We start from the raw sequence: 26,680 nt of genomic DNA, 5'->3' as shown, positions 1-26,680 counted from the left end.
AAAAGCCGCATGGAACTTCCGACACTATCTACTAGGTCATTTATATATATTGTGAAAAGCAATGGCCCCATAACACTCCCCTGTGGCACGCCAGAGGTTACTTTAATGTCTGTAGACGCCTCTCCATTGATAACAACATGCTGCGTTCTGTTTGCCAAAAACTCTTCAATCCAGCCACACAGCTGGTCTGATATTCCGTAAGTTCCTACTTTGTTTATCAGGCGACAGTGCGGAACTGTATCGAACGCCTTCCGGAAGTCAGGGAAAATAGCATCTACCTGGGAGCCTGTATCTAATATTTTCTGGGTCTCATGAACAAATAAAGTGAGTTGGGTCTCACACGATCGCTGTTTCCAGAATCCATGTTGATTCCTACAGAGTAGATTCTGGGTTTCCAAAAACGACATGATACGCAAGCAAAAAACATGTTCTAAAATTCTACAACAGATCGACGTCAGAGATATAGGTCTATAGTTTTGCGCATCTGCTTGATGACCCTTCTTGAAGACTGGGACTACCTGTGCTCTTTTCCAATCATTTGGAACCTTCCGTTCCTCTAGAGACTTGCGGTACACGGCTGTTAGAAGGGGGGCAAGTTCTTTCACGTACTCTGTGTAGAATCGAATTGGTATCCCGTCAGGTTCAGTGGACTTTCCTCTGTTGAGTGATTCCAGTTGCTTTTCTATTCCTTGGACACTTATTTCGATGTCAGCCATTTTTTTGTTTGTGCGAGGATTTATAGAAGGAACTGCAGTGCGGTCTTCCTCTGTGAAACAGCTTTGGAAAAAGGTGCTTAGTATTTCAGCTTTACGCGTGTCATCCTCTGTTTCAATGCCATCATCATCCCGGAGTGTCTGGATATGCTGTTTTGAGCCACTTACTGATTTAACGTTAGACCAGAACTTTCTAGGATTTTCTGTCAAGTCGGTAAATAGAATTTTACTTTCGAATTCACTGGACGCTTCACGCATAGCCCTCCTTACGCTAACTTTGACATCGTTTAGCTTCTGTTTGTCTGAGAGGTTTTGGCTGTGTTTACACTTGGGGTGAAGCTCTCTTTGCTTTCGCAGTAGTTTCCTAACTTTGTTATTGAACCCCGGCGGGTTTTTCCCGTCCCTCACAGTTTTACTCGGCACGTACCTGTCTAAAATGCATTTTACGATTGCCTTGAACTTTTTCCATAAACACTCAACATTGTCAGTGTCGGAACAGAAATTTTCGTTTTGATCTGTTAGGTAGTCTGAAATCTGCCTTCTATTACTCTTGCTAAACAGATAAACCTTCCTCCCTTTTTTTATATTCCTATTTACTTCCATATTCAGGGATGCTGCAACGGCCTTATGATCACTGATTCCCTGTTCTGCACTTACAGAGTCGAAAAGTTCGGGTCTGTTTGTTATCAGTAGGTCCAAGATGTTATCTCCACGAGTCGGTTCTCTGTTTAATTGCTTGAGGTAATTTTCGGATAGTGTACTCAGTATAATGTCACTCGATGCTCTGTCCCTACCACCCGTCCTAAACATCTGAGTGTCCCAGTCTATATCTGGTAAATTGAAATCTCCACCTAAGACTATAACATTCTGAGAAAATTTATGTGAAATGTATTCCAAATTTTCTCTCAGTTGTTCTGCCACTAATGCCGCTGAGTCGGGAGGTCGGTAAAAGGAGCCAACTATTAATCTAGCTCAGTTGTTGAGTGTAACCTCCACCCATAATAATTCACAGGAACTATCCACTTCTATTTCACTACAGTATAAACTACTACTAACAGCGACAAACACGCCACCACCAGTTGCATGCAATCTATCCTTTCTAAACACCGTCTGTGCCTTTGTAAAAATTTCGGTAGAATTTATCTCTGGCTTCAGCCAGCTTTCTGTACCTATAACGATTTCACCTTTGGTACTTTCTATCAGCGCTTGAAGTTCCGGTACTTTAACAATGCAGCTTCGACAGTTTACAATTACAATACCGATTGCTGCTTGGCCCCTGCATGTCCTGACTTTGCCCTGCACCCTTTCAGGCTGCTGCCCTTTCTGTACTTGCCCGAGGCCATTTAACCTAAAAAACCGCCCAGTCCACGCCACACAACCCCTGCTACCCGTGTAGCCACTTGCTGCGTGTAGTGGACTCCTGACCTATCCAGCGGAACCCGAAACCCCACCACCCTATGTCGCAAGTCGAGGAATCTGCAGCCCACACGGTCACAGAACTGTCTCAGCCTCTGATTCAGACCCTCCACTCGGCTCTGTACCAAAGGTCCGCAGTCAGTCCTTCTAGCTAAAATAGACTTGGGTTTAATGGAAGCAGAGGAAAGGTTATGAGGCGGTGTTGCTAAAACTACTGACATTCCAAAACAACATATGACAGAAAACAAGCCTATGTTTTTAGGGAAGTTAGATACCTTCACTGGTTACCCATAACACGGGGTTAGCCCGTCGAAGGAAAATAGCGAAGGTTGCACAATGCAATAACACTTGCCAGCAGTTGCTCCTGTCGAGCAAGTGCAGTTGCCATGCACTACCCCACAAGTGAACATAAACAAGCCTGTCACTGACAACAAAGTGTGTTACTTGCAGATGAGGGTTACTTAGGCATTGACAATTTAGCATATTTACTTCTGAAGGGAAAAGAACACACCCTGAGGTCTTTATCAGAGCATTTCGAAGTGTTTTACCTTGTACCTGGACCGAAGCCCACAAAATTAGATTTGTTGTTGGATACACACACGGTGACATTCTGACATGGGCTACAGACATGGGGGCATGTTGCCACTATTATGACCAATTTGAGAGAGCATTTCTGGATAAGTATTGGTCAGAGGTCGTACAAGAGAGGCTCAGACGTGAAGTATTCAACTCAGATCAATAGCAAGTATGGAAGCTTCAGGGGCTATTTTGAAAAATATTTGAATAAAACCAGACACTGGATGAACCTGGTATCTCAAGTAGACATGCTGAAAATTTTAAAGAGCCGTCTTCCTGCTCACATTAGGGAAAAACTCATTACCATCCCGGAACACCAAATAGTTTCTATCTGTACTAGACTCAATAGATTTAATATACAAAGAGAGACGACACAGAGATTTACAGACCAACAAGTAAACAACGGATTCGTAGTACAACATGGATGGCAACCTTACCCCACACAGACCTATGATAATGGCAATGGAGAAAGCTGTATATACAAAGGTCGACATAAAAGAAATGGGCAAAGATTTAGCAAAAACAACTACAATGGGTGAGTAATGTATGGCCAGCCTGTACAATACGTGCAGACACAAGCTACCAACAATAATCAGCCACTTGGTTGGCAAACGCAAAACAATAACAGACAACTAAACAACCAACAGGCGGTTAAATTTGGTCAGCAAAGTAACACACATATGCCGAATAACACGCAGTGGCAAAGAGAATTTCAGTCTAGAGGCTCTCAAGATACTAATTGGCATAACCAAACACCAATGGTCAATATAGTGGAAGTTGTGCCTAGCCCACAGATCGATGTCACCGCAATGCCGGAAAACTTTAACTGGTCATGGTAGGCCACCGTTCCGTGAGCTTGGAGGGGAGTGGGGGACGGGCTTGATCGAGACTTGCTTTATCAGATACGATCAAGGTAGGTATACCCTCTAAGTTGTATATATGTATAATAATATTAGATTTAGGATGTTGGAAAATCACATTTCAGAATTTATATTGTTAATCGATAAAGAAAATTTTTGTTTTTTCTTGTATGTAAAATGTGTAAATGGTAAGGTGAGTGGAAGAACTTTACTTTCATGTGTCTAGGGACGACGATACTTTAAACACAATGCTTCGGCTTGCACTTAGCCCATTTGTAAATGAATAAACAAACTTGTGAAACGCACGGTAACGCGCAATGCAATACACAACTCGCCATGATGTTAGTGGTAACAGAGCGACACAGTGCATGCGCATTGGGGAGAAAGCTAGTCAACAAACTGTAAGGACGTGCGCGCGGTACACAGCTGAAAGGGTTGGAGCATCCAAAACAAACAAACCCTATGAGTTACAGCCTGCACTAGCATTTTTAAACCCTATTGCATAAACTGGAAATAGAAAATTAATGGAGAGTCTATACTAGAACTACGACTATCTACACTATACACACAAAAAGAGATAAGCTAAGGGATTATATACACGGAAAGGGATCCTAAACTACGAAATATTTACTGAAATTGTGCTACTCTGTACATTATATATATATATTTACAAATTTAAGTATTGAAAGTACAGCACTAATTGTAATTGAGGGACCAGAAAACTCTTGCTGCAGATAAACAAGTGAGTACAATATAAGTTACAAACTGAATAAGAGGTCGCACCACGCCTATAACACACTTTATCTTTTAGATTTATAAGGTAAGTAGAGATGCACACATGACATTAAATGAGTTTGTGATAGCACGGCTGCACATTTAAGTAAATGAATACATGGTTCAATATATAAAAGAGGTACTAGTGACCATCAAGCCACTGTACACTTATTTAAGAAGATTTAGTTTTAGGTTAGTATTAAGTTTTTTTTTTCCAGAGAACGATGCATCAACACCTCCTATAAGTGAAGAAAGATAAAAGCCTGTCAAGTGTTAGGTACCGTATAAACATTAGAAAGGGCCACACCACAACTAAATATAGTTGTAAGTTTATTATATGTATGAATGTGATAGTGTGAAAATATTTGTAGAACAATACAGTTGCAGTACATCGCATATCACAATGCTGAATTAAGGCGGATCACTACCAGATAGTCAAGGGGTCAAAACCTAACTACTGTCAGTGTGGACTACTCATGAAAGCATCAAACACCTGATTAACACTGAACTATTTTTGCTCATTTGTTACATATATAAACACTATTTTACGCTCATTGTACATGGCATACAGTACTGATGATACAACTCTGTGTACCTCAGCATATGAAATGATTATCCTCTATACAATGAAAATAACAAGTAAATACTGAGGTGCACTTTAAACACTGAATAAGTATTTGATACGAATGGTATTGTCATGTTTGCATTTTGTTTCTGGGAACACAATTAAGACCAGCAACGAGACGTAACTGAGCACATAAATGCCTTTCTATGAAATTTCCTCAACCCTGTAGTGTGTAGATCCTTCCTGGAGAATGCTAGAAAGGCAAGGCCACATGTAGTTATTTAAGCAGCACATAGAATCTGTTGTAGCATCTATTGTTTACTTTTTTTAATTCTTTGAACTTGATAAATATGCTCCGACAAGAAGTCACTGAGAATTTGTCATGAAATGTATGTCAATTTATACCATAAAGGAAACAGGAATCTGTTGTTGTTGTTGTTGTTGTTGTTGTTGTGGTCTTCAGTCCTGAGACTGGTTTGATGCAGCTCTCCATGCTACCCTATCCTGTGCAAGTTTCTTCATTTCCCAGTACCTACTGCAACCTACATGCTTCTAAATCTGCTTAGTGTATTCATCTCTTGGTCTCCCTCTATGATTTTTACCCTCCACGCTGCCCTCCAATGCTAAATTTGTGATCCCTTGATGCCTCAGAACATGTCTTACCAACCGGTCTCCTCTTCTCGTCAAGTTGTGCCACAAACTCCTCATCTCCCCAATTATATTCAATACCTCCTGATTAGTTATGTGATCTACCCATCTAATCTTCACCATTCTTCTGTAGCACCACATTTCGAAAGCTTCTATTCTCTTCCCGTCCAAACTATTTATCGTCCATGTTTCACTTCCGTACATGGCTACACTCCATAAAAATACTTTCAGAAACGACTTCCTGACATTTAAATCTATACTCGATGTTAACAAATTTCTCTTCTTCAGAAACGCTTTCCTTGCCATTGCCAGTCTGCATTTTATATCTTCTCTACTTCGACCATCATCAGTTATTTTGCTCCCCAAATAGCAAAACTCCTTTACTATTTTAAGTGTCTCATTTCCTAATCTAATTCCCTCAGCATCACCCGACTTAATTTGATTACATTCCATTATCCTTGTTTTGCTTTTGTTGATGTTCATCTTATATCCTCCTTTCAAGACAAAGTCCATTTCGTTCAACTGCTTTTCCAAGTCCTTTGCTGTCTCTGACAGAATTACAATGTCATCGGCGAACCTCAAAGTTTTTATTTCTTCTCCATGGATATTAATACCTGCACCAAATTTTTCTTTTGTTTCCTTGACTGTTGACAACATCGGGGAGAGGTTACAACCCTGTCTCACTCCCTTCCCAACCACTGCCTCCCTTTCATGCCCCTTAACTTTTATAACTGCCATCTGGTTTCTGTACAAATTGTAAATAGCCTTTCACTCCTTGTACTTTACCCCTGCCACCCTCAGAATTTGAAAGAGAGTATTCCAATCAACATTGTCAAAAGCTTTCTCTAAGTCTACAAATGCTACAAATGTAGGTTTGCCTTTTCTTAATCTAGCTTCTAAAATAAATCGTAGGGTCAGTATTGCCTGACGTGTTCCCATATTTCTACGGAATCCAAACTGATCTTCCCCGAGTTCGGCTTCTACTAGATGTTCCATTTGTCTGTAAAGAATTCGATTTAGTATTTTCCAGCCGTGACTTGTTAAACTGTTAGTTCAGTAATTTTCACATCTGTCAACGACTGCTGTCTTTGGAATTGGAATTATTACATTCTTCTTGAAGTCTGAAGGTATTTCGCCTGTCTCATACATTTTGCTTACCAGATGGCAGAGTTTTGTCATGACTGGCTCTCCCAAAGTCATCAGTAGTTCTAATGGAATGTTGTCAACTCCCGGGGCCTTGTTTCGACTCAGGTCTTTCAGTGCTCTGTCAAACTCCTCACGCAGTATCGTATCTCCCATTTCATCTTCATCTACATTCTCTTCCCTTTCTATAATATTGTCCACAAGTACATCGCCCTTGTATGGGCCCTCTATATACTCCTTCCATCTTTCTGCTTTCCCTTCTTTGCTTAGAACTGGGTTTCCATCTGAGCTCTTGATATTCATACAAAAGGTTCTCTTTTCTCCAAAGGTCTCTTTAATTTTCCTGTAGGCAGTATCTATCTTACCCCTAGTGAGATAAGCCTCTACATCCTTACATTTGTCCTCTAGCCATTCCTGCTTAGCCATTTTACACTTCCTGTCGATCTCATTTTTGAGACGTTTGTATTCCTTTCTGCCTGCTTCATTTACTGCGTTTTTATGTTTTCTCCTTTCATCAGTTAAATTCAATATTTCTTCTGTTACCCAAGGATTTCTACTAGCCCTCGTCTTTTTACCTACTTGATCCTCTGCTGCCTTCGCTACTTCATCCCTCAAAGCTACCCATTCTTCTTCTACTGTATTTCTTTCCCCCATTTGTAACAATTGTTCCCTTATGCTCTTCCTGAAACTGTGTACAACCTCTGGTTTAGTCAGTTTATCCAGGTCCCATCTCCTTAAATTCCCACCTTTTTGCAGTTTCTTCAATTTTAATCTGCAGTTCATAACCAATAGGTTGTGGTCAGAGTCCACATCTGCCCCTGGAAATGTCTTATAATTTAAAACCTGGTTCCTAAATCTCTGTCTTACCATTATATAATCTACCTGATACCTTTTAGTATCTCTGGGAGTCTTCCATGTATACAACCTTCTTTTATGATTCTTGAACCAAGTGTTATGCTCTGTGCAAAATTCTACCAGACAGTTTCCTCTTTCATTTCTTACCCCCAATCCATATTCACCTACTATGTTTTCTTCTCTCCCTTTTCCTACACTCAAATTCCAGTCAACCATGACTTTTAAATTTTCGTCTCCCTTCACTATCTGAATAATTTCTTTTATCTCATCATACATTTCATCAATTTCTTCATCATCTGCAGAGCTAGATGGCATATAAACTTGTACTACTGTAGTAGGCGTGGACTTCGTGTCTATCTTGGCCACAATAATGCGTTCACTATGCTGTTTGGATGCTATTTAGGATGTAGATGAAGACGAAATGGGAGATAAGATACTGCGTGAAGAGTTTGACAGAGCACTGAAGACAACAACAACAATGCTGTTTGTAGTAGCTTACCCGCACGCCTATTTTTTTTTTTTTTTTCATTATTAAACCTACTCCTGCATTACCTCTATTTGATTTTATATTTATAACCCTGTATTCACCTGACCAAAAGTCTTGTTCCTCCTGCCACCGAATTTCACTAATTCCCACTATATCTAACTTTAACCTATCCATTTCTCTTTTTAAATTTTCTATCCTACCTGCTCGATTAAGGGAGCTGACATTCCACGCTCCGATCCGTAGAACACCAGTTTTCTTTCTCCTGATAACAACGTCCTCTTGAGTAGTCCCCGCCCAGAGATCCTAATGGAGGACTATTTTACCTCCAGAATGTTTAAGCCAAGAGGACGCCATCATCATTTAACCATACGGTAAAGCTGCATGCCCTCGGGAAAAATTACAGCTTTAGTTTCCCCTTGCTTTCAGCCGTTCGCAGTACCAGCACAGCAAGGCCGTTTGGATTAGTGTTACAAGGCCAGATCAGTCAATCATCCGGACTGTTGCCCCTGCAACTACTGAAAAGGCTGCTGCCCCTCTTCAGGGACCACACGTCTGTCTGGTCTCTCAACAGATACCCCTCCGTTGTGGTTGCACCTACGGTACGGCCATCTGTATCGTTGAGGCACGCAAGCCTCCCCACCAACGGCAAGGTCCATAGTTCATGGAGGGGGGGGGGGGGGGGGGGAGGATTTTATTATTGTATAAATGTTATGTAAAGAATGTAAAACAAAATTAGAGTAGAAAGTTTACTCATATAATTGTAATTGAACAATGTAACGAAATTATAATTTAATAAAATGTACGAAAACAAAATGACAATCAGACTACAATGTATATTAATAGTGAAAGCAGCATGTCGCCAAAAGAATAGGATAAGTTTATTCTTGTAATTGTATTTTTTTTATGTTTATAGTACATGGAAAGGACGCTATAGAAATTTTGTGTAATGCAACGATATGAAAGATGCTATAAAACAAACGAAACCTGCCTGAAAAGTTTTAAGTATGAGTGTGAGATATGTGGGTGTGCGCGTGAAGAACTAAAAACGACAATACTTCATGCAACATGCCTCTGAACAAAAGCTTCACAAACTTGTGCATTGTAGACTATGTGAACACACAACATGGGCACTCTTACTTTGTATTAAACACATGAAAGCGAGCAGGGACAGTAATGGACCTCGAGCTCCACGTGCATGCTTCACAAGCTAAACACTGGGCAGATACTGACTGATAATAATGGGACTACGCGCTTATAACAAGCACTTTATTATTAAGGAAAACTTATGTACGTATGTGTTAAGGGAGCTGACTGCCTATATAAATTGGTAACCATATAGGATAATTCCAATGGCTGAAAAATAAAGGCTATGCCCATACTGGCTAGGGTTATCAACCCATAAAAAGGGAAATAAGCCCAGACACTGTGCACCTCTGTATGACGTCAGTGCACTGTGGGAAGCAGTTGTGAAGAGGCACATTATTATTTTTTTTTTCCTTCCTCTTGTTCTTTTCTTTTTATACATACAAAATAATACGTTATTTTGTACCAGTGATACTATGGGTCACAAACAAAACAAGTAGAGATACGCTCTTTGATTTTTTAATCTCTATACATTCATCTGTCTGTCCCTGTACGTGGTAGTGGGTGGACGTATGATGAGTTCCACCAACTTAATATTGTTAAAAAGTGTGTATTCCAATTGTACATTAACAGGTGTAGTAGAAACTGACCGAGACAGAAAAATTTATTCGTACATTCATGACGACCATACCCGACCAACGACCACACCCGACTGTTCATTATTCTGCGATGCACCAAGAATCTTGCATCAAAAGGGTAAAAGCATCCAAGAATAATTTGCGTGAGCAGAAGACGGGCAATCCGGAACCAGTATTGTCATACCCAGCTCAGTGCACAATGGCGGTAACAAGAAAAAGAAGTGCGTAAATTTAAATGCTGAATATATGTATTGAATATTGAGGGCCTGTTGATGTTAATGCCAGTTAAAGTTCCCTCAGGATCTGTGTACCTTCCAAACTTTTTTTTTTTCAATTATTCTTACAAAATTTTCGTTTTAATTATTTAAGCAGCAATTTTTAATCAGTTTCCAATATATATATATCACATTTTAGTCCCCCTGCCACTATTCAACTTCTTTTCTTTTGGACATGTTAATACAATTATATATTGTAACACTGGTCCCGATCTGGATGCATGCAAATCACGACATGGATGTGAGGAGACAATTGTATGCCTTTCCTTGTTGCTAATGAACTAGGTATCTTGTTTGGGATTTAGATTGGCAAGGGAATTTTGCTTTTATATGAAACTGTGTTGCACTGTTAGCTGTATAACACTTGCTGAGATATCTTTGGTGTATCTTATATATTCAGATGGTGTTTAGTTCCTTCTCACTCACTGGGATAATATGGATGAAATTAATTGTAAAACTGGACACACTTCTGCACAGTGTTACTTGTTCTTTTGCCTATGGTTGACAGTCACTTAGTTGCGGTGCAGTTTCACACTAGCAAACTCTGTCCTCATATTCACATTGACTTTTGGTTGTGTTATGTACGATAATGCCAATGTTGGAATTTTCTAAGATGTCTGGTTCTTTATTACTGCAGTGTGTATATGAGAATATGTAAAAGTAAATATAAAATGGTTCAAATGGCTCTGAGCACTATGGGACTTAAGAGCTATGGTCATCAGTCCCCTAGAACTTAGAACTACTTAAACCTAACTAACCCAGTCATCACGAGGCAGAGAAAATCCCTGACCCCGCCGGGAATCGAACCCGGGCACGGGAAGAAAGAACGCTACCGCACGACCCATAAATATCAGAAAACTTTATTCTCAGTTTCTAATTATCTAATTTTGATAGGCTAGTTTATAATTAGGAATTCCATCTTTCTTTTCCTAAGCCTTTACCTGTCACTAAAAAAGTATTGCTTACCTGGATGTGTCCCTTGAGAGCTGTAAAGATCATTTTCTGTGGTGTTTCCATGGATATTTGTAACATGTAGATACAGTCAGCCCAAACGAATACATATCATCACATTTTCCGTGTGATGTTCGAACTCAATGGAAAATTTAGGGTTGGTTCTTCTTAAAAACTAAATTTTTTTTAAAGTTGAAGTTTATATGCACATCCGATAGAATGGCCTCACATTAGTTAGCAGAATTTTGGCTTAATAATGTGTGTTAACACAAACAGCATGATATGAAGAATAACCAGTATTCCACCAGTGACTGAGTAGTGCTGCTGCATGATAGTAGCAGAGAGACAGTGGGGTGCACTCTGGCACACAAAACAGGACAAGCTGAGCAAGGAAGACATGAGGAACACATGTTTAAATACCTATAAGTATAGCCTCTTGTTGTCTTCAATTGCATTGCTAAGACAGACTGAGAACAAGCCATGGAGCCAATGTATTAATACCACTTCATGCAGTATCACTTCCAAGGTTTTTTTTTCCTTTTTTTTGGAGGGGGGGGGGGGGGGGGGGGCAGCCAGCCCCAGGATCATCTAGGACTTGTCCTATTGGTAAGTAAATTTGTAACCTCTTAACTGGACTACTTGCCCTTTTATTGTGCCACTTACGCCTACTGCCATGCAGCAGCAACATCCAGTAGCAGCTGGAGTACTGGTTATATTCCAAGTAGAGCTGTTCTTGTCCACACATATTAAACTGAATATTACACTAGACAGACTTAGGGTCATTCTACTGAATGGGCATATAAAATTCTGATATAAAAAAATTCTAATATGGAACAAAACGAAGTTCCTCCACTGACATTGGGTGTCACATGAAACACGCAATGAGCAGTATTTGTATGTGATAAATATTCACACCTCACAAAAATTGAACTCTAAAAATCTGCAGAAACAGTGGAAAAATGTGCCTAACTAATGTTAGGACAGACACCTGGTATATTCGTTTTTGCGGAATATGTAGCTTACAGTGATATCAAGACTGGAAAGAATTATCCAGTAAATAATAGCAGTATATGAAATAAGCTCATCCTGAATGGTTGGATGAGAAGGGAGAAGTGTTAGTTCAATGACAGTTCAACCAAGAAAAGGTATACAAAAGTGTTAACTAAGAAAAACTGGAACACATTGAGTGGTTGAGTACTAATGCTAAATTATTATGTAGGCTGAACGCCTAGCAAAATGTTGTACATACCCACAGGAGAAAATTTTGCATGGTCTTTGCCAATGCCCTTGACAGCATGTAACTTTAGATCTAGTTCATGTCCTGGCATCATTTTGCTAATGAGAATATCATCATGTATCGGTCCAACATCTTGTGCTGTGTACATGTTTCCTTGGGCTCCAATTGGTAGCCATTTTATATGTTTTGTGTAAACTGGAAAGAAGTATGAAACAAATTTATAATTTTAAAGCAATCCTACAAGAAGTATTCTGATAGAAGTTTCTCAATATTTAATCCCCCAACACTGTGGTAGTCCAATTTCAATTAGACAATCAATTTTATCAGTCTCATAGATAAATGTGAGATTTGTTATCATCCTTTTAGAGTCCTTTTAGCTTGACTTTGTTCAAATTCCAGACTTACATATGGTTCAAAAATGGTTCAAATGGCTCTGAGCACTATGGGACTCAACTGCTGAGGTCATTAGTCCCCTAGAGCTTAGAACTAGTTAAACCTAACTAACCTAAGGACATCACAAACATCCATGCCCGAGGCAGGATTCGAACCTGCGACCGTAGCGGTCTTGCGGTTCCAGACTGCAGCGCCTTTAACTGCACGGCCACTTCGGCCGGCCCAGACTTACATAATCTGTATTACATTTTTCATAAATAAAGTGAAAGATTACAGCTCACTGGTAGAATGATCAACTTCTTCGAAATCCTGATTCAAGAAACAATGATATGTGAATCCACTGCACAACACTTTTTCAATTAAAAAGCAAACATTTCCCATATTGATATGTAATTCCATGGTATCTGTATGATTTGACAATCATAATACGATTAAACTGTAGCAAACATATGACGCACAATTTCTGGAAATTGATGTTTACATCTTTTATATTACACCTCCACTCTATGTTAATAACATTAGCACAACAAATACAAAAGTCGTTTTTTTTAAAAACTTCCATTTTGTTGTTACAAATCTTGGTCATGTGATTAGGCACAGCCACTATCCAATGCAAAGTATTACACTTTGCTAGTTCACAGTGTGAGCACAGATAATGTGGGAAATAACTTCACAGGCAGCTGGGATAATTTGCTGTTAGTGTCATGAATTTTACTGACAATGAGAACGAGAAAGATGCAATAGTGCCAACAGAGAAGGTGCAAGCAAGTGTTGACAGGTGTATGATATGTACGATATCTAAGTCAGTAGTGCCAAGTATGGAAGGAGGAACATAATGCACAGTGGCACTGCATTCAGGTATCTGCCCCCAAAGCAGGAGAAGCAAATGTGATATTTGCAAAATCTTCACAGCTTCTGTCACAGAGAACAGGCTCCCAAGTTACCAAAGATACTCGGGGGGAGGGGATGAAACCACCCTTACCCACTTACAGTATTTGATTTTAAAGGGTGCAAGAATAAACAAGTCACCATGTTTGGATGAGAGATCATACAAAAACACAGTACTGTTGCATGGTGTGCGAGTGATTCATATGTTATAATTACTGGCTTGAGGCTCCAATGGCGACTTCACTGACATATGAGAGATCATACAAAAATGGCACAATACATTAGGTCTTTGACGGAAAAATGAAGCATCAGAATTATAGTGGCCAGTAGTTTATTTAGATAAATTGTGGATTCAAGCACATTAAACTGTGAATAAATGTTGGCAAAGTGACAGTGTGGAAAGAGTATTGTCAAATGACAGTATCAGTCAACATTTCACTGTTCTGAATGTAGGCCGTGAGAAGCGACTATAACAGGCTAACTTTGGATGATCATACATAAATGGACAGTAAAAATTAAAAACAAAACTTTTGCATTAATTAATGAGCACTAACCTTTCCCTGTTTATTCCACTGATAAAACTATTGCATAAAAATGACTCTCCTTCTAGTGCCATCATATCATCTAGGGATAAATTCTATACAACTGTTCTGGAATATTAAAAAAAATTGCATCTGTAGTCGCAGAGCAGCAAGTGCCTTGCTCTCTAACCCGGAGAAAGAGAATGAGAGAGAGAGAGAGAGAGAGAGAGAGAGAGAGAGAGAGAGAGACTTTTTTGCCAATTAACAAATGCTGTGTAACGTTCACTTGGTGCAAACTTTTCGACATAATGCCACTTTGGCAACTTGCACATCAATTTTGCTGCTCTTAATTTGGTCTCGCAAGGCTGAGTAGACCTCCTTCCATATCTTCCCACCAGGGAAAAATTTTATGTGGTTACTGGTAATCAAACCCAGGCCCTCGGTGTCACTAGCCAAAAACTCTAGCTCTTGACCTTGCAGTCAGCCTGCTTTTGCAGCTGTGAAAGTAGGAAAGACACATATCATGCCAAGGAACAATGTGATAACTACTGGAAGAGAAACACACTGATGAATGAGGAAACTGCAAACACCAAAAACCAATTGGCACTTATTTGAACATGGACAACATTTTAATTTGCAGCTGAAACAACAGAGAACAAATCCATAGACGAACTGAGGAAGATAGCAAAATCGTCATGAAAGGTGGTTTTACAGATACTGCCAGCAAAATTCCCTGAGCAGCCAAGGCATGATACACTGTATGTCCTGTTTGTTCATTTCATTCAGTGGTGCATACAGACACGTAGCGTTTCAGAGCATCCCACTTGTAACAAGACTGGAGTATATGCAACTACTACCTCATATGCCTCCTTCTTAGACACACGGTAAATGCAACGGTGCTGCCATCCTGACCAAATATTCAGTTCACTTTTCCAGGTAACAGATGGTGGCTAACTGCATCTTCTTTGATGATTAGGTATTTATCCCAAGGTGACATTCTTATTGTGTTAATATTTAATTATACATTAAAATACACAAACACACTATGATACAAATGAAACTGAATAAAATTTTTTTTGAGAAGGATTTTTCATTCGCCACCACAAGAATATACTAAAAAAAAAAAAACAAGGGTGTATTTTTTCTAATAAAATCTATACATGCACATTTTCTCCTTATATTCCTATGGCAACTACCTTTTCTTTGTAACTGATGAATATTAAATTTAGAAACGCATAACTCTGTTCGGAATGTGTGAGTTTCAGAGCATGTTTCAACGCTCAGAACTGTCCCCCATACGTATGTACAATTTCCATAAGGAGCATGTATAACTGGAATTATTCCATTTGATGTTACGTGCTAATGCTGCACAATTATTAAATAATGCACCGCACATTATTGCCAAACCTCACAAGAAGTAGCTCCCACATCTTTTGACACGTGTATCTAGACATTAGGAGGAAAGCCTTTTAGAACTGAATATAAGACAAAGCTTTTAGTGGACCACTGACTAGACACTCAGGTAAAAATTTCATGATTATGTTTATAGTAGTGGCCTACCTTGGCTTCAGATGGGAGGCACTAAGTATCAATCACCAGATGACCTGTTTATAACATCTAGTGACATATACAAATCTTTCTCACGAATCAGTCTAGTAGTGAAAACCATATCAAAATCTCTAATGTAGTTCCTGAGATTATACGTATTTCAGACAGAGAAATGTGGCAGGGGACTTCAATTTATAATATGCATAGATTATGGTACATCTTCCTTTATGAAGGACTATAAAGGCAAATAATATCGAAGTTCACTTCTTCTGTCTGTTTAAACAATGAGAACTTTTTTTTACACTTTCATTTTTGTCAGCCTTATTTTACAGTTATACACAATCAGCCAGAACTAGTGTGCCATAACTGTGTCTGAAGAACTTGCTGAAGACATATCAAAGAAGTTTTGTTATAATATTTTCCAACAGAATGACATTGTAATACAAATTAAAAGTTTTTTTTTTTTTGGTCTATCAAATAAACACGAAGTTAACTTACCACTTCCATTTATTTTCTTGTCACGGACAGGTGCAGAGGCATCCACAGATGGATCAAGAGTACATTTAACTTTCAGTTCGAATTCCAAGGTGTCCTGTTCTGTTCCATCTTCATCATCTGCAAGTTATTTATCAAATTTACGAAGGAAGATAAATTCAAAATAATGACTGTCAAGATTATGTCTCCTAATGCCCAAAATTTATTTCATCATGATTTACATACTAGAAGGTGCTTCCTTTTCTTGTACAAATTAATCCCAGTATGTTTTCAGTGCATGTTATTTCCCTCCAGCATATTTTAAGTTGCAGACAATAATAACTTACTTTACGGCATCATCATATTTGCAGATGACACCATGATTCTACTAAAAGGAGACAATGATGAACAGTTACAGCAGATAGTAAACACGGTCACGAAACAACTTAGCAGCTGGGCACAGAGTAATCAGCTTGTAATAAACAGTAAGAAAACCGTTGCTCTAAAATTCCACAATGTTCCTAACAAGGACATGTTTATTTGGTAACAGTACTGAAACCAAATTCTTAGGACTTTGGCTGCAGAGTAACATCAGATGGAATAAGCATATTGAATATCTCAATACAGAACTGAGCAAAACATGTTATCTTCTTTGTTCATTAAAATCATGCTGTAGTGAGAAAACAGTATTGAATGCATATCATGCGTACTTTCATTCTCGTCTTAGATATGGGGTCACCTTCTGGGGAAACTCTAAAACAGCTAATAGCACTTTTAAACTACAAAAAAGGGCCATTAGAATCTTGTTTGGGTGCAAGCCTAGAGACTCCTGTAAACCCTTGTTTAAGAAATCTGGTATTCCCCCATTACCGTGTGTATACATTATGGAAACCCTTTTGTTCTTTAAATTAAATGTAATAGGCAAGGACCGGAGACTACAAAAAAACTGTGATATACATGAGCACTTCACCAGACAAAACAGAAACTTACATATGACTCAAATCAGCACAGCACTGTGCCAAAAAGATACTTCTCACATGGGAGTTAAGCTTTATAACAAACTTCCTGAAAACATATAAGCTATCACTGAGGTCAATACATTTGGAAAATCTCTAAAGTCATATTTACAGCATCACTGCTTTTACTCCATTGAAGAATATTTAAATTTATGAAATGTGTTATATAAATACTTACGTGTAAAGTGTATTATTGTAAGCTTAAATATGTATGCCTTGAAATTACTTTCAACCTGTATATTTATAACTTGACTTGTCCAATGTCTTATGCATAAGCTGTATGTAGACAACAGGACCAATAAAATACAATCTACAATCACTAAATAATTACTAAGGCTATCACTAAACTCAAGACAGCAAAAATCAAAAGCAGTAAAGTATTTCATGGTAGACTTATTAGCAGCCACACTTGAGAATTCAAGTATGATTAATGGCTTAAAAAACATTAACAGACACACTTCATTCCATACAATTGTACAACAATCTGAGTTGAGGACACAATTACAAACAGCAATAATAATGTTCTTTGCATAAATATGTCATCATTATTCTGCCTTAGTGTTGCACAATGTAACAGCCACAACATCATCTGTATTACTAAGTGATTACCACAGAACTCAGAGCCAGTAGCCTATCCAACTGCTTCCAAGAGTAACAAAATTTGATTTTCAGTATTTGGTATAATTATGCCTACTCACTAAGAGGTTTAATCTTATGTTAAAAGTTTTACATGATAAGTCAGATATTACAATTAGAAATTGTGAGGCAATGTAACTGAAGTGCAGAATTACCTGGATTTTATTCACGCAGTATTTGAGAATAAAAGCACTTAGCACATAATTTCAAACCTTTGTGAAACTTCCTCTCAGTAACCCCCCCCCCCCCCCCCCATACACACAAAATGATGAAAGGAAAAAACTGTATCGCTTACTACATTTTCACTGTTCATGCAGTAAAACTTCAGCACGAGACATGAATTTCTAATTTATTACTTAAAAACACACACTGTAGGCAGTATCTACATATATCATTGAATGTACAGCAGCTGCAAAATTACACTGATGAGCCAAAAAATCAGGACCACCTGTTTCATAGCTTGTTTGCCAATCTTTGGAATTAAATACATCAATGATTCTGCATATCAGGGATACCACAGCATGTTGGTAAGTTTGTGGAGGTATGTGGCATTATATGTCTACACAGAAGTCATGTAATTCACATAAATAACAGGCCACTGATTTGTGTGCACAGTGATGGTGCCCGATAGCTACCCAATTGGGTTTCATAAGATTCATATTAGGCGACTCTGGTCGCCGAAACATCAGCATGCATTCACTAAAATGCTCCTCAACCCACTGCAGCAGATTTCTGGCTCTGGGACATGGGCAGTTTCACTGTTGAAAGATGACAATGCTGTTGGGGAAGACATCTAACATGAAAGGATGCAGGTGGTTTGCAGCTGACAGCATGTCTTCGATTACTACCACACGTCCCATGCAAGCAGAGGAGAAATTCTCCCACAGCAAAATACTGATCCCACCAGCTGTGTCTGTGGCGCACTGCACGTTTTGAGCTGCCATTCACCATGATGACGGCACTAGTGGAGATGACCATCAGCCTAGTGTAGCAAAAATGTGACTGAGCTGAAGAGCCGATATGTTTCCATTGATTGACAGTCAAATCTTGATGTTCCCAGGCCCTCTGCAATCATAATTGATGATGTCATTGGGCCAATATGTGAACATGTAGGTGTGGTCTGATGTGGAGCTCCATGTTCAATGATGTACGATTAGCTGTGTGCTCTGAAACACTTGTGCGTGCACCAGCATTGTACTCTTTCGGCAGAGATGCCAAACATCATCATCTATACTACTTTACAGAGAAAACAAGCCTCCGAATTCCACATTCTGTGAAGAGTCGTGGATGTACAACCATTTAGCACCTAGTGGTAGTTTCACTGTCCTCCTATCCCTTTCCATAGATGCTCACAATAGGAGCACATGAACATTCGACCAGCTTCGCCATTTTCGAGATACTCGTTCACAGGTTCTGCACAATAATAATCTGCCCTTTGTCAAAGCCTCTTATCTCAATGGATTGCCCCATTTGTGGCCAATATCTTTGCTAGAGTAATCCTCCGTCTGTGTCTGCTCGGCTTACATACTTTTGTTACTGCATCACATACCAGCCACCAACCAGACGGCATCCAATGTCGCAGTGGGCAATGGTCATAATGTTTTGGCTTATTGTGTATATCACTGTATGACACTCGGTTCAGGAGATATGATGTCATTAACAGTTAAATGCATGAAGAACTTACTTTTGCTTACAATGGAGTGCAAATTACCGGACTATGTTCATCCAGTGTTTCATAATTAGACCACTGACTGACTTCGAACAAACTTTAGGAATAATTTCAAACCTTTTCTAAACTTTTTCTTGCTTACATGCTTAATGTCATACATTTAGCACATTACCTCATTTGTAAAGTAATCAGACTTCAGAAGCTGATTTATACACAGAAGTTCGATTCTTTAAAGAATCAAGGGTTTACTGGTAATTTGGCAATAGAGCACTCCAAGGGTACATACCGTTCTCAATACGTGTAAGAACCACATTACTTTTTAAAAATTTTATCACATCCATCCCAACTATGATGTTTAGACAACATCATCCTTGGGTCAACCATACTGACATATTTCACATGCATAATGGCAACTAACAGAATAAGATTCCTAGTCATCAATATATAAGGAGGTTTCCATGAATGCAAATAGAAAGAGTTTTCTCAGTGAGGGACCATACTTTTCTTCCATGAGTTTTAGTGAGTGTATCTGTGTGCATTTGCAGAGAGAGAGAGAGAGAGAGAGAGAGAGAGAGAGAGAGAGAGAGAGAGAGACTATTCAATGTTAATAATGTTTTAAAATTGTTTTGGAGTTGCAGTACAGCTTACCTGTAATAAGTACACTATGGCAGACTAAATTTAATGTTTTGTAACAGCAAATACTATAACCACCATTAGAAAGCACGAGGTAGACAATCATATTTTAGCTATGTCATACAGAGATGGTGTATAAAATCATTAAGGCCTGTGATTTATCTTTTTGCATGATGTATCTTATTTAAAATGGCTGAAAGCAAGGGGAAAATATAACTAGTACTTTTTTTTCCAAGAGGTCTCAGCTCTGCTGTAAGGTTTAATGATGATGGCACACTATTGGGTAAAATATTCTGGAAGTAAACTAGTTCTCTATTTGGATCTCTGGATTGGGACTACTCAGGAGGATGTTGTCATCATAAAAACCAAAACTGGTGTTCTACAGGTTGAATTGTGGAATGTTAGATCCCTTAATTGGGCAGATGGGTTAGACAATTAGAAAAAAAGGAATAGATAGGTTGAAGTTTGATAGAATGGGGACTGGTGAAGTGTGGTGGCAGGAAGTACAGTACTTCTGCTCAGGTCATCAACACAAAAATTGGACAGGAACAATGCAGGAGTAGGCCCAACAATGATAAGAAAATAGGAATGCACATAAGCTGCTATGAACAGCATAGTGGCTGCATTACTGTGGCCAAGATAGACAGAATGCCAAAATCCATCACAGTACTACAAGTTTAAAAGTCTCCTGGCTCCAAGGATGAAGAAGACATTGGAAGATTGCAATGACATAGTAAGGATAGTTCTGGCAGAACGTAAACTATCCCATCAACCACGAGAATCAGCTGCAAAGGAGTGGCCTCCTTATCACCCAATATCATCCTGAATTGAAGCAACTGAACTATACCCATTGCCAAAACATTGATTAATGTCATCATAGACAGAAATAAGGGACATCCTAACCACAATCTTTCGACCCTTCCTAAAGTGGTATTCCATCACCCTCCCAACTTACAAAGTATCCTAGTCCATTTCTATGCCAAGCCCACTATCATTTCCCTGTGAAAGATCCAGGGGGCAAGACCTGCCTGATTCATCCACATAGCACATCTTACTCCAGTCCTGTCATGGGCTTATCCTATCCCATGAGGCAGGGCCATCTGCGAAAACAGCCTTGTCATATTAGCTCTGTTGTCAAGTTCCACACAACATTTTATGTGGGCATAAGCACCTAAAAGCTATCCACCAGTAGGAAAGTCCACCGTGAAACTGTAGCGAGGAACAGTGTTAACCACCCATTGGAACAACACACTGCTGAGCATATTGTGCTCAAGTTGAATGGCTGCTGTACAACCCATGTCATCTGGATCCTTCCCCTCAGCACCAGCTTTTCTGAACAATATAGATGGTAGTTATCCTTGGAAATCATTGTTTGCTCCTGTAATCCTCCTAGCCCGTCTCTGCTCACCCACTGCCCCCACAATCTCAATCCAACAGTCTCCTCCTCCTCTGTCCAGTCACCCCCTTCCAATCCACAATTCCACTTCATTTTCATTGCATACTGCACCTCATTGGCTCCAGTGGCTGTGTGTTGCATGCATAGCCCATGTACTTGCCACCACCCTCTCTCCCCATCCCCAATTCCTAGTCCGCACACCTGCTGTCTCCTACTGATTTGCTAGCTACCTGTCCGCAATCCCTCCTCTGGCTTCCTGCCTCTTTCTCCTTCTGCCCATCCCACCCCACCTGACATAACCCCCACCCCAGTTCACCTGTTGAAATGCAATCCCAGCACTGTATGTCAAGCTGGCAATGAGTGTGCATGTGCATGTGGGTGGGTGGGGGTGTCTTTGTACTTAGTTTGCCAAAGGGTTACTTCCAAAAAATAGCAAAATTTTCGGCTTTTGTGTGTGCCTCTTGATGACTCAATATTTCTGCTATTCAGCGAGTGGTATCCTTTACTCATAAATTATTTACCAACACCAATTCATCAGATTTACTTGTGTAGACACTGCATACACCATCAAAAGACATTTGTATCAAAAATATAACCTTTAAGGAGACCACAGAATTCTTCAGTTAACTAAAAAGTAATAGCTCAGATGGCTACAAAGAAGTGTGTAATATAATAGTAAAATCTTATGCTGACTTGATAGAATTCCTCTTAAGCTATCTTTGTAATCAATGACTTGGGGCATATATCCCGACAGACTTAAATAAGCTGTAACTACAACCACTTACAAAACTGAAGATAAGCAAACCACCTCCAACTGAAGGCCTATATTACTCTTTCCCCTCTTTTCAAAAGTGTCCAAGAAAGTGGCCTGTGATAGAATATTGACTTATTTAACTCAGTAGAACTTGTTAGCTGCTTTCAGTGTGGCTAATACAAGGCACATAGTAGAAAGCAATACCAGACCTGACAAATGAAGAGCTAGCAGAGCTAAAAAAGAAAAATCATCCTGCTGGTATATTCTGCCCCCTTGCCAAACCCTTTGCTGTGATCACTAAATTCTACTCAGTAAACTAAAATGTTGTGACATTAATGGTGTTCCTTTAGCATGATGAAATTTCAGCTTCATAACAGAAAGCAGAGGGTCTCATTAACACATGGTTATCTCGGGTGTGGAAATAACGTCAGAATTGAGGAACATACATGTGAACTAACACAGGGTTTGGAACTGGGTCCACTGTTGTTACTAAAATACACTCTGTAGGGCAGGTCAAAAACGGTTTTGTTGTCTGATGATACAAGCACACTAATTAAGAGTCTGAACTCAACCTCAATGGACACAGCTTATATGATGACAGAAGAAATCTACAAATTTTTCACACCTAAAAATTTAAGTCATAGTTTCACAGAGAGTCATAAATAATAATGACCTGCCAGCACAAGAAATATAAAGTAATGGTTATACACTAAATGAAACAAACAGTGTAAGATTCCTTGCTGTATGGCAAAATAATTAGTTAAAATGGAGTTGACACAGGGTTGAACTAATCAAGAATGAAGTTGATTGTGTCATGTCTTTAAAAACATCTCTCCTTAGCCTTAAGACAGGAGTGTTGGTTTATTTAGCAAATTTTCAATCCATGTCATGTTATGGAATTACTTTCTGAGGTGAGGCAATGCATCTAAAGTAAATAAAGTGCTCATTCAGCAGAAGCTAGCAGTAAGAATATTGTTTATAGTAGAGACTGTACAGCTGGCAAAAGCTTTTTAAAGTTCTTTGGATTCTTACACTCATATTCCAATATATTCACTCCTTAATGGTCTTTGTTGTCGACAGTAAAAATCAGTCTCGACTGAACTGTGGTTTGCACAATTACAATACATGACACAAAAATAAATTACATGTGGTATTTGTTTCCTTTTTAGGGTTCAGAGTGAAGTTATGTACTCAGGTGCAGAGGTATTCGACAAGCTCCAATCTAACACAAAGCAAGAAGTTGTGAATCTGTACCAATTCAAAAGATAATTATAAAATACCTCATTAGCAAATCCTCCAATAAATTATCTCAAAATCTATGGTCTGGGACTGAAAAGTTATGTTAGCAACATGGCAAGTAGTAGTGTTTGTTATAAAGTCGCGTGATAAATGTAATGCACTGTAAATAGTATTCAGTATTTGTAGATGTAAGAAAATATTTTATTTGAAAAATGTCATTGTAATAAAGCTACAAACAGCAGACAAACAGTAGCTCTGAAGTAAAACTGAGGAGGCATCAGCTTTTTTAAAAATACCAGTTTTCTTACTACTCTACTCAGTTAAACTTAGGCAGTGTGAATAGCATTAAGCTGTATAATGATAGTTTATTGTTAATACAGTATATAAAATGTCTCCATGACATCCTTGTTTTATGTTAATGTATACCTTGGCTCACTCCATGTCACTGAAGGTTCCCCTTCTTGACGGGATCTACTGAAAATTATTAATTAACTCATGGAGAAAGAAACTGTAACACTCTATCTCATCATCTAAAACATCAGGGCAACAATGTTTGCTCTAGTAATGTACTTAACAAGTATTGTTAGCCCATTCATTGACAAATGCCACCACTTCATACAGAATTAAGCATTTCTTGTCAAGCACTTTCAGAACCTACATCTAGGTCAAAGCAGCTCACATCATAGACTGTGATATCTGACTCACACACACACACACACACACACACACACACACACACACTCTGCTCTATTGTTCCGCTCTATTGTATAACACTGAACCTGGATCCATCAAAGGAGGTTCAGTGTTGATCTAAGATAGCAAGAAACATGCTTGGGAACACCGCAGAAATTGGCTATCAACCGATTATCCCACTTCGAATGCAGACATTAACCGTACATTGTAGATACACAGTACTTATTATCAAAAGTGTTGTGTTATGAGGATGGAGGAAGTAAACAGAAAAAGGACCAATCTTTGAACTTCTCCGGGTACAAAACAGATTTTTTGCTTGAAATTGTGTTCAGACAATATAATGACACTATGGAATGCAAGAAAACTGATAAAGTTACTATGACCAACAAGGAAAAGGTGTATCAGTAACTTCTTCTTCTTTTTGTAAATACTTTATTTGTGAATTCTGCACTCATTGCATTGTAACTCCTGTTAGCTTCATTTTCTGTTGGTTTTGGGTTTTCTTCATAGAAAGATTTCTTCTGGAAATTGCGTGTGATGCTTTTGTACATTTTAATATGCTGTGATTAAGCTCAGCACCTGAAATTGTTTGTATATTTAACGAAAACCACCAGTGATGATTACTAAATATCTCTGCACCTTTGCCACTAGGAGATATGATGGGGATGTGGGTGCAGTCCACAGTGCCTAAAATACCAGGAAAATGTGATATTTTATGAAAACCACGTTGTATTTTCATCATGTTAATTCCTTCCATATGATGAATTCTTTCTTCAGTAAGGCAATGCAAGCCAATTCCTTGAGGACGACTCTGCAAACTGTTACTACATTGTTTGAACAAATTGCCAACCATCATCTGAAAGCTTCCTGAAGCATGAACTAGGAATGTTAAAAGTAGCATACATATTGGAGTCAGTGGCTAGTTACTTTTCATCGTTTCAGCAGATTCATACTCCCTCAGCCTTAGTTCTAACAGCTGCGTAGTTTTTTTTCCACCCAAGTTTAAATGATTTATCACTTGATTTAGAGAATGAGTTTGCCCTTTATCGTCCTCAGCAGACACATCAAATTAAGCAAACTTCTCCAAAGTACACGACAGGAGATAACACATCACACAGAATGCTGCCCTTTGCCGTGGCCCAGAATACTTGGAAAATGGAAAGAGTGTCATGGTTTCAGAATGCAGTGTTGTTATTATTATCTTTATGGCCAATACAGCAGAGAAAGTAGTAGCAAATCGAAAAAAATTCCTAGAATTGGGCTGGATTTAACTAGAGTTCCTTTATATGAGAGACCAAAACACAAGCTTTGAGCTACCCAATCATTTGTACAAAATGTGCTTGATAAATAAGAACTTGCAAACAACTTGTGTGTAAGTGCTTATTTCTCCTCTGCTCATCAGTGCTCATGCAGCTGCCACAGCTGTTTAGTCACTTGTTCGGGAGTTCAAAAATTAACACATGTTGTATAGTAATTGCTACTAGAGCCGAGAGAGCACATTTATAAGAGATGTTCAATCATTATTGGCTGTTGTCAGTATCAAATGGTTCAAATGGCTCTGAGCACTATGGGACTTAACTTCTGAGGTCATCAGTCCCCTAGAACTTAGAACTACTTAAACCTAACCTAAGGACATCACACACATCCATGCCCGAGGCAGGATTCAAACCTGCGACCGTAGTGGTCGTGCAGCTCTGGACTGTAGCGCCTAGAACCGCTCAGCCACTCTGGCCGGCTGTTGTCAATATCAACATACCTAACTGTTCATGACAAATATTTCTAATTTTCCTTTCGTGCTCTGTTGTCGAATGTCTATAAAATGCCTCAAAAGTAATTACAGAAATTGCAGGATGTCTCCATGAACTGTTATGAGATAAATTATTATCTGCACTCATTATGTACATAAATGGTAACTCCCTTAACCCAACCATATCGGGGGGAGGGGGGGGAGGGGGGGGGTCGGGCTTCATTAGTGTGGGAGTAGTATAGTTCCATATTTAAGTTTTAATAGCAATTTCTTTATTATTTCAATTTGTATTCCACGAAACAAAAGCATTGTTGTGCAATATCACTACATTGTAAACTGATGATTACATGTGGACCTGAATTTGACACAAGAATTTTTGGCAATCAAAGTTGATCCTGCTTCAAGGCGATATAATCTGGGATTAACATTTATACAACCCAGATATCTGAGTTAGGCTTGATCTGAGATCATTTTCTGTGTTAATCTAAGGTCAAATGCTTTATACAATTGGCCCTAAGTCTCAATGAAGCATAGTTCAATCTCTCAATGACAGAATTATTTGGATTCATGTTGCTGGAACCTTTCTTCCTGTTTGATGCAAATTATGATCAAAATACCAACATAGCCAATGTGCTGCCAACTATCACCAGGACAGCTAATTTAATTATGAAGATGTCTGAAGAGGAAGTTGTTGCTTCACAAAACAGAATTAGTTGCCCAGAAGACCTCTTACTTCTTTTTATGTGTAAATATTTGTAACCTAGTCACACACGACTCCATCGGTGTAAATTATTCCATTCTACCAAAATATCACACAACCTGGTTGATAGTGAATCTAAGAAAAGTTCATAC

General features: G+C 38.8%; 1 protein-coding gene across 3 annotated transcripts in view; it reads right to left on the bottom strand.

Moving 5' to 3' along the window:
* LOC126481428 (DNA-directed RNA polymerases I and III subunit RPAC1) overlaps positions 1 to 26,680 on the bottom strand; it is a 219,228-nt gene that overhangs the window by 37,263 nt on the left and 155,285 nt on the right. For all 3 annotated transcript variants that reach the window (XM_050105174.1, XM_050105175.1, XM_050105173.1), the window contains exons 5-6: positions 16,070 to 16,186; positions 12,234 to 12,416 (exon numbers count right to left, since the gene is read on the bottom strand). In XM_050105174.1, the coding sequence (XP_049961131.1) occupies positions 12,234 to 12,416; positions 16,070 to 16,186 (300 nt within the window). The remainder of the gene's footprint in view (positions 1 to 12,233; positions 12,417 to 16,069; positions 16,187 to 26,680) is intronic.

The sequence above is a fragment of the Schistocerca serialis genome, chromosome 5, assembly GCF_023864345.2.
Source record: "Schistocerca serialis cubense isolate TAMUIC-IGC-003099 chromosome 5, iqSchSeri2.2, whole genome shotgun sequence".
NCBI lineage: Eukaryota > Metazoa > Arthropoda > Insecta > Orthoptera > Acrididae > Schistocerca > Schistocerca serialis.
The sequence above is the reverse complement of the archived record's forward strand: the minus strand, read 5'-3'. Positions and strand labels throughout refer to the sequence as shown.